A 15,258-nucleotide genomic window follows, 5' to 3' on the forward strand; every position below is an offset into this window, starting at 1 on the left:
AGATTCACACTAAACATCAGGAAGAACTTTGGGATAGCCAGAGCTGTTCGGCAGTGGATGGGGACTCCCACGAGAGGAGGTTTTGAAGCAGAGGTTGGATGGCCAGCTGTCAATGGATGCTTTAGCTGAGATTCCGGCATTGCAGGGGGCTGGACTAGATGACTCTTTGGGGGGGAGGTCTCTTCTAACTATAATTCTATGATTCAACACAGGGCTATTCGGAAAGCCAACCTTATTTTCTCCTCTCCCCTTTCTCCCTCCCGATAGGAAGAGCATCAACCAATAGCCAGAACCGGCGCACCGCAGCGGCCTCTATTGGCCACGCCGTTTAGAACACGTCCCTACTCCCCTCTGCGCAGGCGCCCTCCAAGCTCACCAACCCTTTCACCTCGCGTCATCCCTACCGCAGGGGCGGGAGGGGCAGGCGGTTCTGATTGGCGCTCGGAGGAGTGGGCGGGGCTACAGGAGTGGGCGTGTCCCGGAAGGGAGGCTGCTTGATGGCCGCGGAAGCGGGGAGAGGGAGGCAAGGGCGCCCGGGTTGCCCTCGCTGCGCGCGGCTGCTAGATGCTGCTGTCGGCGCAGCGCCCCCTGCACCGGCTGGGCTGGCTCTGGCTGTGGGTGCTGCACTCGCTGGGGCAGCCCCCTCCGGCCGCCGGGAAGGAGGTCGACGTCGCCCGCTACAGGTGAGCCCGGACCAGGATGACTGATGGAGAGAGAGCAGCTCACTGCTCCCTCATCACCACCTGGGCTCTTTTGCCTTCCCTTTTCTAAAGGCTCTGTGGTGCCAGGCGGATTTTCAACAGGTGAAGCCTCCCCTTTTTCCATGGCGCGCCTCTCTGGCTGGCCACGTTGAATTTCACCTGCCATCAAGTCTCCCGCAAGGACAAGGGGAGAAAAAAGGATGGTGGCAGCCCTGCTCTCAGGTGGAAAACCGAGGGTGGGAGAGGGCGGAAATACTCTGATACTAACATGCAGCTGTATTTATCAGTTTGCTTTTTTAAAAAAGTGCTTGTTGTCTAATAGTGAGGATGGAACAGAAATAAAAGGTATGGGGATGAGGATTAGATGGCAAGTTCTACCCCTGTAGAAGACGGTAAGAAACGACAGTCATTTTATTCATGTGTTTGTTTAAATGTCTTAGGGATGTGGCTTCATGGAAAAGTAAACAAGATATCATAGCCATATATGTGGGGAAGTCTTAAAAATAACTGAGGGCATGCTGCTCTTGACATATGCAGGTCTTTGTGGTCATGGTTGAAAGCAGCTGTGAAGAACCTTGAGGCAAAAAAACCCCAGAAGTAGATCCTGCAAACCTAAAGTGCTTCCTTTGAGAAAGTAGGAAAAGTGCAGTGGATTCTTGGAAATTATAAGGGAATCTTGAAGACATTGGTTTGGTGTGAAGACATGAACAGAGGCCTTTTTCTCTTCCCTTCTTCTCCTGCCTTCCACTGCATTTTGTGTATATCAAGCAGGCAGCAAGAAAGTTGGAAGGAAGAGAATTGCTGAGGTGACCTACTGAGGGCCTGTCACAGCCCTGGCATGGGAGCTGCCAGAGATCCATATTTATTCTGCATGGCGGCATTCCATGTGGAGGCTGTAATATTTGAAAGCATCTCATTGTGTAAATCCTAGAGGAAAAAATTTTATTTTGCTTTTCAGACCAAAATTGTTTGCCAGAGTGGCTCATGGTGATCAAAAAGTCAATTCAGTCCTTGTGGCAGCAATAGTATGTAAATGAGATTGACACAGAGGCCTTGTCCTCAGGTTTACAGACTAAAATGACCAAAAGGAATGGGAGCAGAGAGAGAACCTCGTGAACGGAGATCAGTTTGACAGTGTCAGAATTACGTGATTAATTCTGAGTTGGCATTTATCCAGTTGTGGTCATACTGACCTTCCCTTGCTGTTGGTCTTGCTGGCCTAGAAGGGATACAACTATCCATTAGTCCAATTAGTGCTTTCCCCCTCACTTCTGAAGTTCCAGGGCAACTGGAGCAGAGCTCTTTCTGGCTGGAAGGTGGGAAGCAAACATATTGCGGCTGCTCCATTTCTGGAAGAAGACTGCTCTCATCCTTGCTGTGAACCCCCTTGCTGTGGGGTTTCAGCCTCCTGGCCGCCCTCAAAACTTCATCTAAAAACATACTTTGTTTTTAGATGATATTGCACATGTATTGCGTCATACCCCATTTTAGAAGAAGCATTCTCTGCTCTGTGAGAGAAAAAATGCTGCTTCTATGATGGCAAGTGTGATCCACTCCTTTCAAAATTTTGGCAGTGCTATGCTCACCTTTGTAGAGGTCACCTTTTTTGCTGTTGTTCTGTGGCGTCCACTTTTCTGTAACACTGTAAGTCTGAAATGCCTTTTTTTCCCTCCCTTTAGAGAGCGAGTCAAGTCCATGTTTTATCATGCTTACGATAATTACCTGGAAAACGCCTTCCCATATGATGAACTGCGCCCTCTGACATGTGATGGGCAGGACACTTGGGGAAGGTACTGGGAAGACTGAATGCTCTTTCTCTGGTTGCTTGTGAAATTTTGAAATAACACCACCTTAGGGGATATCCCTGTTTACTAGAGCAGGTATCGTTGTCCCCCACCTGCCATGCTGAGTGAAGCTGGTGGGAATTGCAGTCTAACTTCTGGAGGGCCCCATGTTGAGGAAGGCCATGTGAGAGGACATGTCAGGCTAAATTTGGCTGATTCTTAATCAGATATCCCAGGTAATCTAGACCCAAGAAACAGGTTAAACAATTTAAAAAAACAGGTGTCCATTTTATAACTTCAGTTGTTGAATGCAAAAGCAGCATGGGAAGCTTACAGCATATGCTAGTTGTCCTGGAACAGCATAGATTTACTTAACCTTTTCACCACCTTTAGAATGGGTTTGTTTAGCCTAGTGAGGAAAAACTGAGGTGCACATGATGAAACTGTTCCAATACCTGAAGTGCTGTCACATAGAAGAGACCAAGTTCTCTGCAGAACTTGATGTAATGGGCTCAAGTTGCAGGAGGATGGATTTCAGTAGAACAGTGGGAGAAACCTCTTAATGGTAGGAGCAGTTTAGCCATGGAACTAACTATTAGAGTAGAGGTGGGCTCTCCCTCACTAGATCTTTTCCGACAGACTGGACAGCCATCTCTTGGTTTTTCAGAGAAGAAGCCCATTGGTTAAATGCCAGCATGTGCATCTTTCTATGTATTTTGTGGTTGATGCCACATTTGCCTCACCAGCATTGCCTTCCTTCCTTTTTCAGTTTTTCTCTCACACTGATTGATGCGCTGGACACTCTGCTAGTAAGTACCGTTTGTCAGTAACATAATCTTTCTTAGTTTTCTCAAGTCCTGCTTATTCTCAGGCATATTGGTAGAAAAAAAAATTCTGTTCCTCATACTTTCAGTTTCTCCCTACTTTCAACTTCTTTACAAACAAGTAAAATGACAGCATTACTAAACCAAGCACAAAATGGATTCCAAGCACAAAATGGATTCACAAATTTGAAAACAAAGGGTTATATCCAACACTATTGTTTCACTTACACAACGTATGTTTCCATAAGGAATGGATCATGCTCCTCTTTCTTGCCTGCAGCTTCCCCAAATCTTCTCCAGAGGGTTGAGGGACCTTTCAGAACAGATTTGGGGGTGCACAGGGAGAGAAGAGGACAGTGTGAGACTGGAACTCCATGTGTGCAGTGCAGGATACTGCCCAAATGTAGAAGTAAAATTGTCCATTGTCTCCCAAGACAGATAGATGCCAGCTAATTCCAGACTTGATCCATAGGAACATAGAAAGCTGCTTTATACCGAGTCAGACTCACTGGTCCATCTACCTCAGTATTGTCTACACTGACTGGCAACAGCTCCCCAGGGTTTCAGGGAGGGAGTGTCTCTCAGACCTATCTGGAGATGCTAAGGATGGGACCTGGTACCTTCTGTACACAAGGCCAACTTCTGTTGTTGATGCAATGCCAACATTCCAAGTTCTAGCACATTTTCTTCATTAGAACAACTTAAAGAAGCTTCAAGGGCAAAGCTATATTGCTCCAGTGTAATATTCTGTAAGATAGCTTTCCTACTGATTTCTACCCTGCCTTCCCCCAAATTTAGATGTTTGCAGTCTCATGAATTGTGTGCTTTCAGTTACATTTATTTCTTCCCAGATTTTGGGGAACGTCTCTGAATTCCAGAGAGTTGTCAGCGTGTTGCAGGAGGGTGTGAATTTTGATATCGATGTAAATGCTTCTGTCTTTGAAACCAACATCAGAGGTGAGCGGAACTCAAAAAGGTCACTGTCTTGGAAGTATTTTGCATAGCAAATTAGTCTAAACTTGCAGCACAGAGGAAAGATGAGTGTGTAATATAGTAACAGGAATCAGAATGGTAGCCATGTGTAGCCAGTTGTAGCAAAAACAACAAAGAGTCAGTTGTAGCAGCCTTTTTAAGGACTGACAATTTATTATAGCTTAATCTTTCATGGAGCAGAGTCCATAAGAGGTATAAAGTGTAATCCTAAATTGGCAGGCATTATATTAAAAGCACTGGGGGTTGGAAGAATGGAAAATGGAGAGGGAAATAAAAATTGTAGAAATACCCTGTTCAGAGGCAATACAATACCAGATTAGAACAAGGGTGGATTAACCAGATATTGCTGAACACCAGTTCTCATTATTCCTGACCTTTGGCCTTGATCTCTGGGGCTGATGAGAGTTGCAGCTTCTAGAGGGTCCCCATTTCCCAATCCCTGTATTAAAGAGAGAAATCAGACAGAGAACTATGGCCTTCTACCCCCTGCCTGTAGGAGTCCTGGAAGCAGTCAGCTGGCAACTGTTAGAAACAGAGAGCTGAGCTACATGGGCTTTTCATCTTATCCAGCTGAGCTGCTGTTAACATTCTTGTGATGATTCTAATGCAAGTCTTTGCTCTGATGCTTTTCTGTATTCATTAATAAGGCGCTAAGTTGAACATTTCACGACTTACACAATGATCAAGGGAAAAGATGTTGCTGGGATAAGAACAATTCATGTGTGTCTCCTGAGAAGCTTAACCAAATGGCTAGCTCCTCTGTGGCCACTGAAAAGGAAATCAGTTCTGCACACTTTACATTGGCCAATTTGCACAATCAAATCCTGGGTTAAGAAGCCAGGATGTGAAAGTGTCATGCATGCTCACATGCAACTCCTTCATGTGAGCAGCATAACAGGCCAAGATTCAGCTTTTGGCCCTAGTTTTTCATTATGTGTGAACCTGGAAACTGTGGTTAATGGGCTTTCAGATGAGACTTGGATGTGAGGCCATGGTTTAAACCTGATTGCCAGTTCCTGGCTGGTTTGGAACCCACATAGCATAGCTTATGAATTTGCACATAAAATGAATCTCTGGTTAAAAGCTGAATCATGGCTTGTTCAAAGGAACTCAGTGCCACCCAAAAGTAGCTCCTGCATATACTGACTTCTTAAGCCAGGAATTGATTGTCCAATTAGTCTGTTTGCTCCTCCTTTTAAATATACTGTGATTGCAAATAAAGGAGCTGGGCATGGTTATCAAGAGGATGCTAGCTAGTCGGCTGTAGATATGCCTGGAGGAAGTGGATTTTCTAGATCCGTTCCAGTCTGGTTTCCAGCTTGGTTTTCCTTGATCTCTCAATGGCTTTTGACACCATTGACCATGGTGCTCTTTTGGAGTGACTCAGGGAGGTTGGAGTTAGAAGTACTGTATTACAGTGGTTCCCCTCCTACCTCCAGGATCACTACCTGTTTACTGAGGCATTTGATGGCTGAAAGAGACTGTGAGATCACTAGCTGAGATAAAGGTCTTAACTGTTTTTAGATTTTTGTTTTGTTTTGTTTTGTTTTATCATTGCTATGTCTGCTGCTGTGGGCTCCTTTGGGAGGAAGAGCAAGATACAAATCAAATGAATAATAACATATTCATCCTTTGCCATTGAGACAGCTTTTTTAATAAGCTGTGCATTCCCATTTTCAGTGGTCGGCGGACTCCTGTCTGCTCACTTGTTGTCAAAGAAGGCCGGTGTTGAAGTGGAAGTGGGATGGCCCTGCTCTGGGCCCCTCTTGAGGATGGCAGAGGATGCAGCTCGAAAACTTTTGCCAGGTGAGCACTGTTGCAGAATCTGAGAATTCATTTCCTCCCTTTCTGTGTTGCTGCCTTATAAGCTAAACTAGATTATAAGTAATAGGTACCAGGAACTTCAGGGGGACAAATTCTTGCAAATTGCTAGAAGCAGAAGAGATGTAGTTGGATACCTCAAGTGCGTTGAAAATAAATCTTTATGCTCCTAATGCAGACTTCCCCAACATTGGGTCCCCAGATGATGTTGGACCCCAGTTCCTATCATCCTTGACCACTGGACCCGCTAGCTAGGAATGATGGGAGTTGTAGTCCAACAACATCTGGGGACCCACGGTTGGGAAAGGCTGCCCTAATGTATACTGGGCCAAATGTTGCTAAAATCTGAAGTGATGAAAATGGACTCAAGTGTCTGCTTTTTTTATCAATGAGTATACCACAGCAGCAAAATTAGTATTATGGCTAAGTGGATAATGTGGGATGCGGTTGGTGCTGTGGTCTAAACCACAGAGCCTAAGGCTTGCCGATCAGAAGGTTGGCGGTTCAAATCCCTGCGACGGGGTGAGCTCCTGTTGCTCGGTCCCTGCTCCTGCCAACCTAGCAGTTCGAAAGCATGTCAAAGTGCAAATAGATAAATAGGTACCACTCCAATGGGAAGGTAAACGGTGTTTCCGTGCACTGCTCTGGTTCACCAGAAGTGGATTAGTCATGCTGGCCACATGACCCGGAAGCTGTACGCAACCCCCAGATTCGTCCGCAACTGGACCTAGCGGTCCACGTTACCTTTACCTAGTGGATAATGTAATGGCTCTGATAAATATCTAAGATGAGAAATAATGCAGCTAATGCAGTGTTTACTCTGAGGAAGTAGAAAGGCACTTACAGTGCTGTATATGGCATGTATTTGTCACTAAGCATTCATTGCACACTTGTGCTAAAACAGAACATACAGTCTTTGCTGTCTATTTGAATAGCGATGATCATTTTAACTTGTGGTTACTAGGATTCACATTTGTTCACCTGTGAATGGGTTACCATTAAAGTGGAATATAAATCCCAATCTATACAGCAGAAACCTCTTTGAGCAAAGTAGTTCTTCAGTATACAGCTGTGTTCTTGTGTTTGTGTGTTTTGGAAAATCTTTAAATTATTGTCATAAACGTAGGAAATCTATTAGTTGCCAAGCCCGTTGAGCTTGATTGGACAGTGTATCAGGGTTACTCACCAGGAGCAGGTAACAATTCCTTATGGGTAAATACGTTGCTTACCAGACCTGCTGTTCAAATTGAGCTGTGCACTATAGGTGATGAGGCAGACAAACCTATGTGCATTGAATTCAATGCATTGAATTAGGCAATCTTCCCAGTAGTTGTCCTGACTTGTTTGCCCACTGTTTAGATTGTGCTGGGCTGTCACATGACTTGCTGTTAAAACTTGAAACACGCCCGATAGGGGACTTGCAGGAGTATTTGTGGAACCAACCTTGGGAGAATCCACAGTTTGAACTGTATTACCTACACTGGGCCCCCAGTTATGCTAGTTTTGTTTTGAAGCCTTTCAGACTCCAACTGGAATGCCATATGGGACAGTGAACTTACTACACGGAGTAAACCCTGGAGAGACACCAATTACTTGTACTGCTGGAATTGGTACATTTATAGTGGAATTTGCTACATTAAGTCATCTTACAGGTGACCCAATATTTGAGGATGTTGCCAGAAAGGCTCTTAAGACCCTCTGGAAAAATCGTTCTGATATTGGCTTGGTGAGTGGAAAAACCTCATGTCACACTTTCCAACTACATAGTTTGATTTCTGTTGAAAGTATGGTTGAATTAATGCTGCCACTGAAACAATTGATTGCAAGAATATAACAGTACCAGGTCCACCATGTACCATAAACGTACACAGGCTGGTATAAGCTGAATCCTACTCCCAAACCTCTGTTGTTTGTCTACATCAAGGATGGGCATGATGATCATCACCATTTTTCAGTAGCTTGTGGTCCAGATACCTTGAGCTTTTTTGCATGAATACAATGGGCGATCATATTAGAAGACGGCTTTGTTGAAGTTACAATACTTGTAGAAACCTGCATTGCTTGCTACCAGTCACATTCTTACAAATCTTTTTTAAAAAAGATTTGCTCTTACATTTTCTCAGGTAAACAAATCAGTTCAGGAATTTCCTCATTGGTCATTTCTCATCATCATCATCTTAAATGAATCTCTTCTGTCATGGAACTCGAGAGAGCATACATGACCCATCCAGACACTGACCAGACTCAGACCTGCTTAAGTTCAGCAAGTGGTGGCCTCATGTGCCTTCAGACCCTCCCACTCCCATCCACCACCCATTAGCCATTGGTCCTTGTTTTCACTGAAAACTGGTATGATCCACAAAGTGACTGTCACAGGATTTAATGTGGAAATGAAATTCACTCTGGGGGAAATCCAGTGTATTCAGTTGCGTTCTAGGCTTATAGTATGTTCTTGGGCAAATACAAGAACTTGGAACCGAAAAGCTGCTGGGATTTTAAATAAAGGTCAGAACAGTTGATGCCATGATGAACATTCTGGTTTAAAAGGCTGTGTTAATGAATCATTAATGTCGCATGTTAGAGATGCCTGGTCCTGTGTTAGTTCTCCTAATCAGAGTAGACTCACTGATGTTAACGAACATGGCTAACTTATGTCCATTAATTTCAATGGGCCTATTCTGAGTAAAAATTAGTTGACTACCACCCATAGGTTTTTATAACAAAGAATTTGTACAGTAGCACACATTGTTGGTACTAAATACATGTTAGAAGGGCTGCAGAAATTAAGATTTTTTGTTACATCCTTGTGCTTTTTGGAAACTTGTACAGATAACAAACCAAGGATCTATTGTTTGCTGAAATGTATAGAAATGTAAACCTATGCTAATCCCAATCTACAGCTTTTAATTAATGAGGATTTTTTTCTTTCTTCAGGTGGGTAATCATGTTGATGTGGTAACTGCCAAATGGGTAGCCCAGGATGCTGGCATTGGAGCCGGAGTAGATTCCTATTTTGAGTATCTTGTTAAAGGAGCCATCCTTCTGCAGGACGAGGAACTGATGTCAATGTTTCTAGGTGAGTTCAGAAAGGGCCATAGCTCAGTGGCAGGGCATCTTCTTTGCATGCCAAAGGTCCCTGGTTCCATCTCTGACATCTCCAGGTAGGGTCAGGAAATACCTCCACCTGACATCTCGGAGAGTCATTGCCAGCCATGGTGGACAACGCTCATTGGCTTCCTTCCTTCATCACATTAGGGAAGGGCTGTAGCTCAGGGATATAACATCTGCTTTGCATGCAAGAGGTCCCAGGGTTTGGGAATCTCTCTTCTCTGCAGCCCTAGAGAACTGCTTATAGTCAGTGTGGACAAAACTGAGCTAGACTCAGTCTAAGGCAGTGACATGTGATGGTCTTGTTCAGTGGTGATGAGCACAATCGGGAGAATCACACTTTAAAGCTTCTGATTATGCATCGGCAGCCCTGTCTCTGTCTGCCCCTGTCAGGTTTGGGGCAGGTGCACATGGTTTGGGGAAACTGTCTTGCAGCCAAATTGGAACAGGTGCCAGGCCAAATTAGGACACATGTCAGGCCATGGCCCCGGAGGCTCCTTGCCCCTGCTTTAATGATAACTCATGTGCCATTTTTTTCTCTTCCCCCCCCCCCTTTTAACAGCAATTGCTCTGTATAAGCTCATGTGTTGTGAGCAGCGTTCCTTTTTAAAATATTTTCGTATTGTCATCCCTTTAACATTGTTAAGCATAAAAGGAAATTCCGATGATAAATGTGTTCTTTGAAATATATGCAAATAGAATATATGAAAGCCAGTTCATTTTCAGGTGCTCTGAAATTCTTCTTCCAAAGTTTATCGTTCATTTTGACTTGTCTTTCTGTAGACTACAACAAAGCTATAAGCAACTACACAAAATTTGATGATTGGTACCTCTGGGTTCAGATGTATAAAGGAACAGTCTCAATGCCTGTTTTTCAGTCCCTTGAAGCTTACTGGCCTGGCTTGCAGGTAAGGGCTGATGAAGAACAGCTGTGTTTTAACTCAGGGATCGCTAAAGAACTTGTGGCTCTTCATATGTTGTTGGAAGCTGTGGTCAAGCAATACTTGGTGGCCACAGGTTCCATCCCTCTTTTAATTGCTTGTGTTCTTTGTAATTCCATTTCTACAGTAAAACTGAGAACCTGCATCAGAGTAGGCTTCCAATGCAGTATAACATGAATCCAGTCTTTTTGCCAGTGTTGGATAATCCTGTACTTAAATCAGAAGTGTTAAAGCAGATAAGGACAAATATCTGCACTGAGAAAACCAGCTGTGGCTTTTTCTTGCCAAGAAAACAGTTAGCAAGAATCCACTTTTCGTTGTCTCTCTGATCCCGTGTGAACTGTAATTCCGCTGAGAATCTGACAAAGGCTGTTTTAGTATCTAGGAATGAAAATGAACGATTTCCTAAAACAGAGTAGCCCTATTAAACTTGAACATGTTATTTCTAGTAGATTCCTTTCCAGACTTTAAAAAAAAATCCTGGTTGCCTCTGAGGTGTCCGTCCTATGGTTATTTTATATCCCAAGTCTTCTTACAGACATCATTTCAGTACATAGTTGATTGTGCTATTACGGTTCTTCCCCCCCCCCTTTCCATTTTTTAAAGCAGATTAAGTACTATTTGAGGGTTCTAGTTGTACACTGTGCTTGGTTTGATTATGTCTGCTATGCTCTATTCTTTCTGTTACCTCACTGGGTTTTTTCTGGTTTTGTTCTTCCTCCCAGAGCCTCATTGGAGACATAGATAGTGCAATGCGAACATTCCTCAATTATTACACTGTTTGGAAGCAGTTTGGTGGGTTGCCCGAGTTCTACAATATTCCCCAGGGTTATACAGTGGAAAAGCGTGAAGGGTATCCACTTAGACCTGGTAAATGAGAAATAAGTATTTTGTATGTGGCATATAAGGCATATAAATACTGCAGATGTATGTTTAAATAAAATAATTTATATACCACTTAACTACAGTAATCTCCAAGCAGTTTACAAGGATGAAATACTGAAAGTAAATATTGGTTAGAACTATAAAATCAAACTCCAATTAAAATGCCTGCTGGAACAATAACAAAAAATGTCTTCAGTAGGCGCTGGAAGTTCAGCAGGGAGGGAGGGAGTCTTCATGACATTCCTCCTAGGGGTGCAGCAATAAAACTGCTAGCACATTTGCAAAACTAAGCATGGTTTCAAAGCAGATGAGAAAACTGTGTGTTAAGATTCCTGCCTTGCAGGTGGTTGGAGATGACTCTCAAGACCCCTTCCAATTCTATGATTCCATTATGTCATCTGGAAGCAAGTGCCATAAAATTGGGCCCACAATACTAAACACAACGGCTCCTGGTGAATGTGAGCCATGCAGACAAGTCACAGGGGACCACTAACAGTAACTCCCCCAAAGACCTCAGTAATTAAGAAGAGATACAAGGGATTAGGCAGGTATCCTGGACCCAAATTGTTAAGGGCCTTTTAAAGTAATATAAAAACCTTGAGCATAGCTTAGTAACGTTTGGGCAGTCAGTGTAAACTTTTGAACACTGCAGTTATGTGCTGGCGGTAATCTGCCCCCATCGACAGTCTAGCCCACAGCATTTTGCATCAGCTGGAACCTCTGGACCAGGCCCAAATGCAGCCCCACATAGAGCACACTGCAATAATAGAGTCTTGAGGTTACTAATGCATGGATCACTGTCCAGCAATGGCTGTAGTCAGCATACCAGCTGTAGCTAGTAAAAGGCACTCTTCATCACCAAGGCCTCCTTAGCCTCCAGCAACAAAGATAGATACAGGAGACACCCCCCTCAAAAAAGTCCAAGCCTCTTCTTTCAGAGGGAGCACAACTCCACGCAGAACAGGCAATTGTCCAATCTCCCAAAACACATGAACCACCATCCCAAAGGGCTTCCGTCCTCCCACAGTTGATGCTTAGTTTACTGGTCCTTGTCCAGATCACCCCTCCACCTAGGCAAGTGTTTAGATCATGCATAGCATCCCCTGACTCAATGTTATGGAGAAGTAGAGCTGTGTGTTGATAGACTATTGATGACCCTTAGCCCCAAATCTCCTAAAGACCACACGCAGTGACGTCATATAGATATTAAACTAGATTGTTTAAGACTTTAGCTTGTACCTTGTGGCTTCCTTTTGGATGATCTCCAAGTTGCTTTGTGGTTTGCCTTGGTTATAGATAAATCTATAGATCATTAACATTTCAGTCTAAGTGGCTCCTGAACCTCTTTCTGTTAAAAATAGGGTTCCAAATGCATATTGTTCTCTGGTGTTGCCTAAGGCAGCAGCTTTGAACAGCAAGCTACCTCTTAATGCAGAATAAAATGAGCTCCAAACTACGTGGCATGAGTTTTAAGGAAAACTGATTATTTTGTCCCTCATTCAATAATAGATTGAATTTGTCCCTCTGTTTTGAACTATTGTGTGTTCTGAATCTTTGGGAAACTGTGCAGGTGTTTGCTGTGTATTGAATAAATGCATGTGTATGCAATGATGTAACTTAAGGGATGGGATTCACCTCATCAGTTGAAACCCTGTGCAATGGGACTTCCCCTCTCTCCTTCATGTGCCTCCTGAAATTGGCTCGGGGGTTGAAGAGAACCCCCCAAATACAGCACGGGGGAGGGGAGATAATTCCATCTGGAAAGCTGATAATTTTGTGCATACAAAATATTTGTAATAGTGCAACATTGATTTCCACCCAAGCTTTTTCTTTTTTGTATTTTTGCAGAACTGATAGAGAGCGCAATGTACCTATATCGTGCTACCCAAGATCCCACCCTTTTGGAACTGGGCAGAGATGTTGTAGAGTCAATAGAGAAAATCAGCAAGGTTGAGTGTGGCTTTGCAACAGTTAAGTATTTCTCCTGAACTCTCTTCCCCTGCCCCTTCCTTTTTAGTAATGGGCTAGCGTGTCCCTCTCAACCATCCTTTTCTCACTAGCAAAATTTAACCTCACAGAATGTGTCGTCTTGATTGGTGTGTGTGTATGTGTGTGTGTGTTTTATTCTGTGGCACAAATATGGCACTGATTCTAAGTTCTGCTTATTTCAACCATAGTCTTCATGCCACAGTATATTTCTCCAGGATGTTGCTGAAACAATTGTACGACAGATTCTGGCATATGCAGTGTAACCACTTTCCCCTCCATTTATTTTAAAGATCAAAGACCTGAGAGATCACAAACTAGATAACCGCATGGAGTCCTTCTTCCTGGCTGAAACAGTGAAATATTTGTATCTACTGTTTGATCCTGACAACTTCATCCATAACAATGGGTCATCCTTTGACGTCGTACTGACACCCTATGGAGAATGTGTTCTTGGTGCTGGTGGATACATCTTCAATACGGAAGCTCATCCTATAGACCCTGCTGCACTGCACTGTTGCAGGAAACAAAAGGAAGAGCAGTGGGAGGTAGAAGATCTAGTGAGAGAGTTCTATTCTCTGAAAAGAAGCAAGAAGTTCACTTTGACAAGAACTTCCGGTGGAAGAGAAGCAGAGAGGCACAAAGACTCTGCAGATACTTCTTCAGAAGGCCGCAAAGAGCAAATGAACACTAAACAGAAAGAAAAAAGGAAAATCCCACTCCTGAGCTGCCCTAGTCAACCCTTTAACTCCAAACTGGCTATTCTAGGGCAGGTCTTCTTAGACAATACTTGATTCCTTTGCTCTGATTCAAAGTTGTTGATTTCAATAAATATGTATTTTATTTGCACTTTTCTGTTGCTGTTTCCTTAGAGGGATATCTATCCTTAGGGGCATATCTTCAAACGGGAGTAAATTGTGTTTTGGCATACATCCACTTTGGAAAGCAGAAGTATTTTGAGAACAACAAAAAACAATTGTATGACACTTAGTATAGCTTTAGTTCCCAGATTGTGCCAGCCCCCTGCATGCCTTATTTGTTAATTTTTCTCTATCTATCTTTCTTTCTTTCATAGAGTTTTTCATACTCTTTAACCACAGGCAGCAAGGCAAATTTGATCTGATATTAAATAGTCATGTTGGCCTCGTGCAATAAGAAATATTGCAAGCAAGTTTTTGAACTTTAGGCAAATGTGTTTAGAAGACAAAAATAGGTTACATGCCCAGGTTGTGGGTATCTGGATGCAACACCATTACCTTGGTGAGACTCGTCAAGTAATGTGCAACTTAAACAGCTGCACCTAAATAAAGTTTAGTTTGAAAACTTGCCACACACTTCCAATAAAATGTCTTGGTCTGTAGTCAACAAGATGTTTGTTCACAGCATGGTGACAGGGAGGATCTTGCAGATACGGTGTTCTGTGGTAGCTTTGTCATGCAAAGTAATCTGCAAGATGGAGATAACATACAGTACTAACCTACTGAGTTGCCATAAAGATTGCTGAGATAATTATGCTGAGTGCTATGAATTCTGACATCCTGTATACATGTTAAGTTGATAGCTGTGAGAATAGATGGATTCACACATTTCTATCATGGACATTAAAGAGAAGGGTGATTATTTGTAGTCTTGGGGCTTTCCAACTGGGACACGATGGTGGCTTCTGATTTGTATGTGATTGTTCTGGCAAAGACATCTATCTTACTCTATAGTTGGGAATACTTTTTGTAGAAAGCAGGGGGTTTTTTAAGGGGATTTAAAGGTATATAATGCAGCTTCCATTTTAAGATGCATTGCTTTTCTTTGTTTAGAGAGAAGCAAACCATGAGTGTTGGCTTGCAAGTAACAAGAAGTCAACCTTTGTTCTCCAATGTGGCAACAGCAAAACTGAAAAATAAATGAAGCAAGCAAAAAGAAGAGGGGAAGAAACCTCTTGCAGGCAGAGATTTGTGTTTCTATTTTTATATGGGGTACTTTTTATAAATAATAAATGGCGATAAGTGAGCTAGTAGGAAGGCTGTAAATCCTGGAACACATAGAGATGGGACTGGTATAAGTTCCATGTTGGCAATTTCTAGGATTTCTGCCAGATTCTAAACAGACAGTTTGTCTGAAAGGAGCAGAAAAGCTCCCATTTTGTGATTATGGGTCAGCATAATTGCATAGAAGCGACTTGCATTTACTTTTTCTTTCCGCTTATATATTCTCATGTCCC

General features: G+C 43.0%; 1 protein-coding gene across 2 annotated transcripts; it reads left to right on the forward strand.

Annotated features, from left to right (window-relative positions):
• Positions 1-474: 474 nt before the first annotated feature.
• Positions 475-13,892, forward strand: LOC307217671 (ER degradation-enhancing alpha-mannosidase-like protein 2). Of its 2 annotated transcripts, XM_079979331.1 has the most exons (12): positions 475-683; positions 1,979-2,017; positions 2,381-2,491; positions 3,255-3,294; positions 4,161-4,266; positions 5,983-6,108; positions 7,638-7,849; positions 9,058-9,199; positions 10,015-10,139; positions 10,898-11,042; positions 12,906-13,027; positions 13,337-13,892. In XM_079979331.1, the coding sequence occupies exons 1-12, from the start codon at positions 565-567 to the stop codon at positions 13,835-13,837; spliced, it is 1,788 nt and encodes a 595-aa protein (XP_079835457.1). In that variant the 5' UTR covers positions 475-564; the 3' UTR covers positions 13,838-13,892. The 2 variants fall into 2 exon arrangements, with proteins under 2 accessions (XP_079835457.1, XP_079835458.1); XM_079979332.1 differs by lacking the exon at positions 1,979-2,017 and having other exon boundaries at positions 476-683.
• The last annotated feature ends 1,366 nt before the right edge of the window (positions 13,893-15,258 follow it).

This window comes from Podarcis cretensis (genome assembly GCF_951804945.1).
Source record: "Podarcis cretensis genome assembly, chromosome: 6".
In the NCBI taxonomy this organism is placed as follows: domain Eukaryota; kingdom Metazoa; phylum Chordata; class Lepidosauria; order Squamata; family Lacertidae; genus Podarcis; species Podarcis cretensis.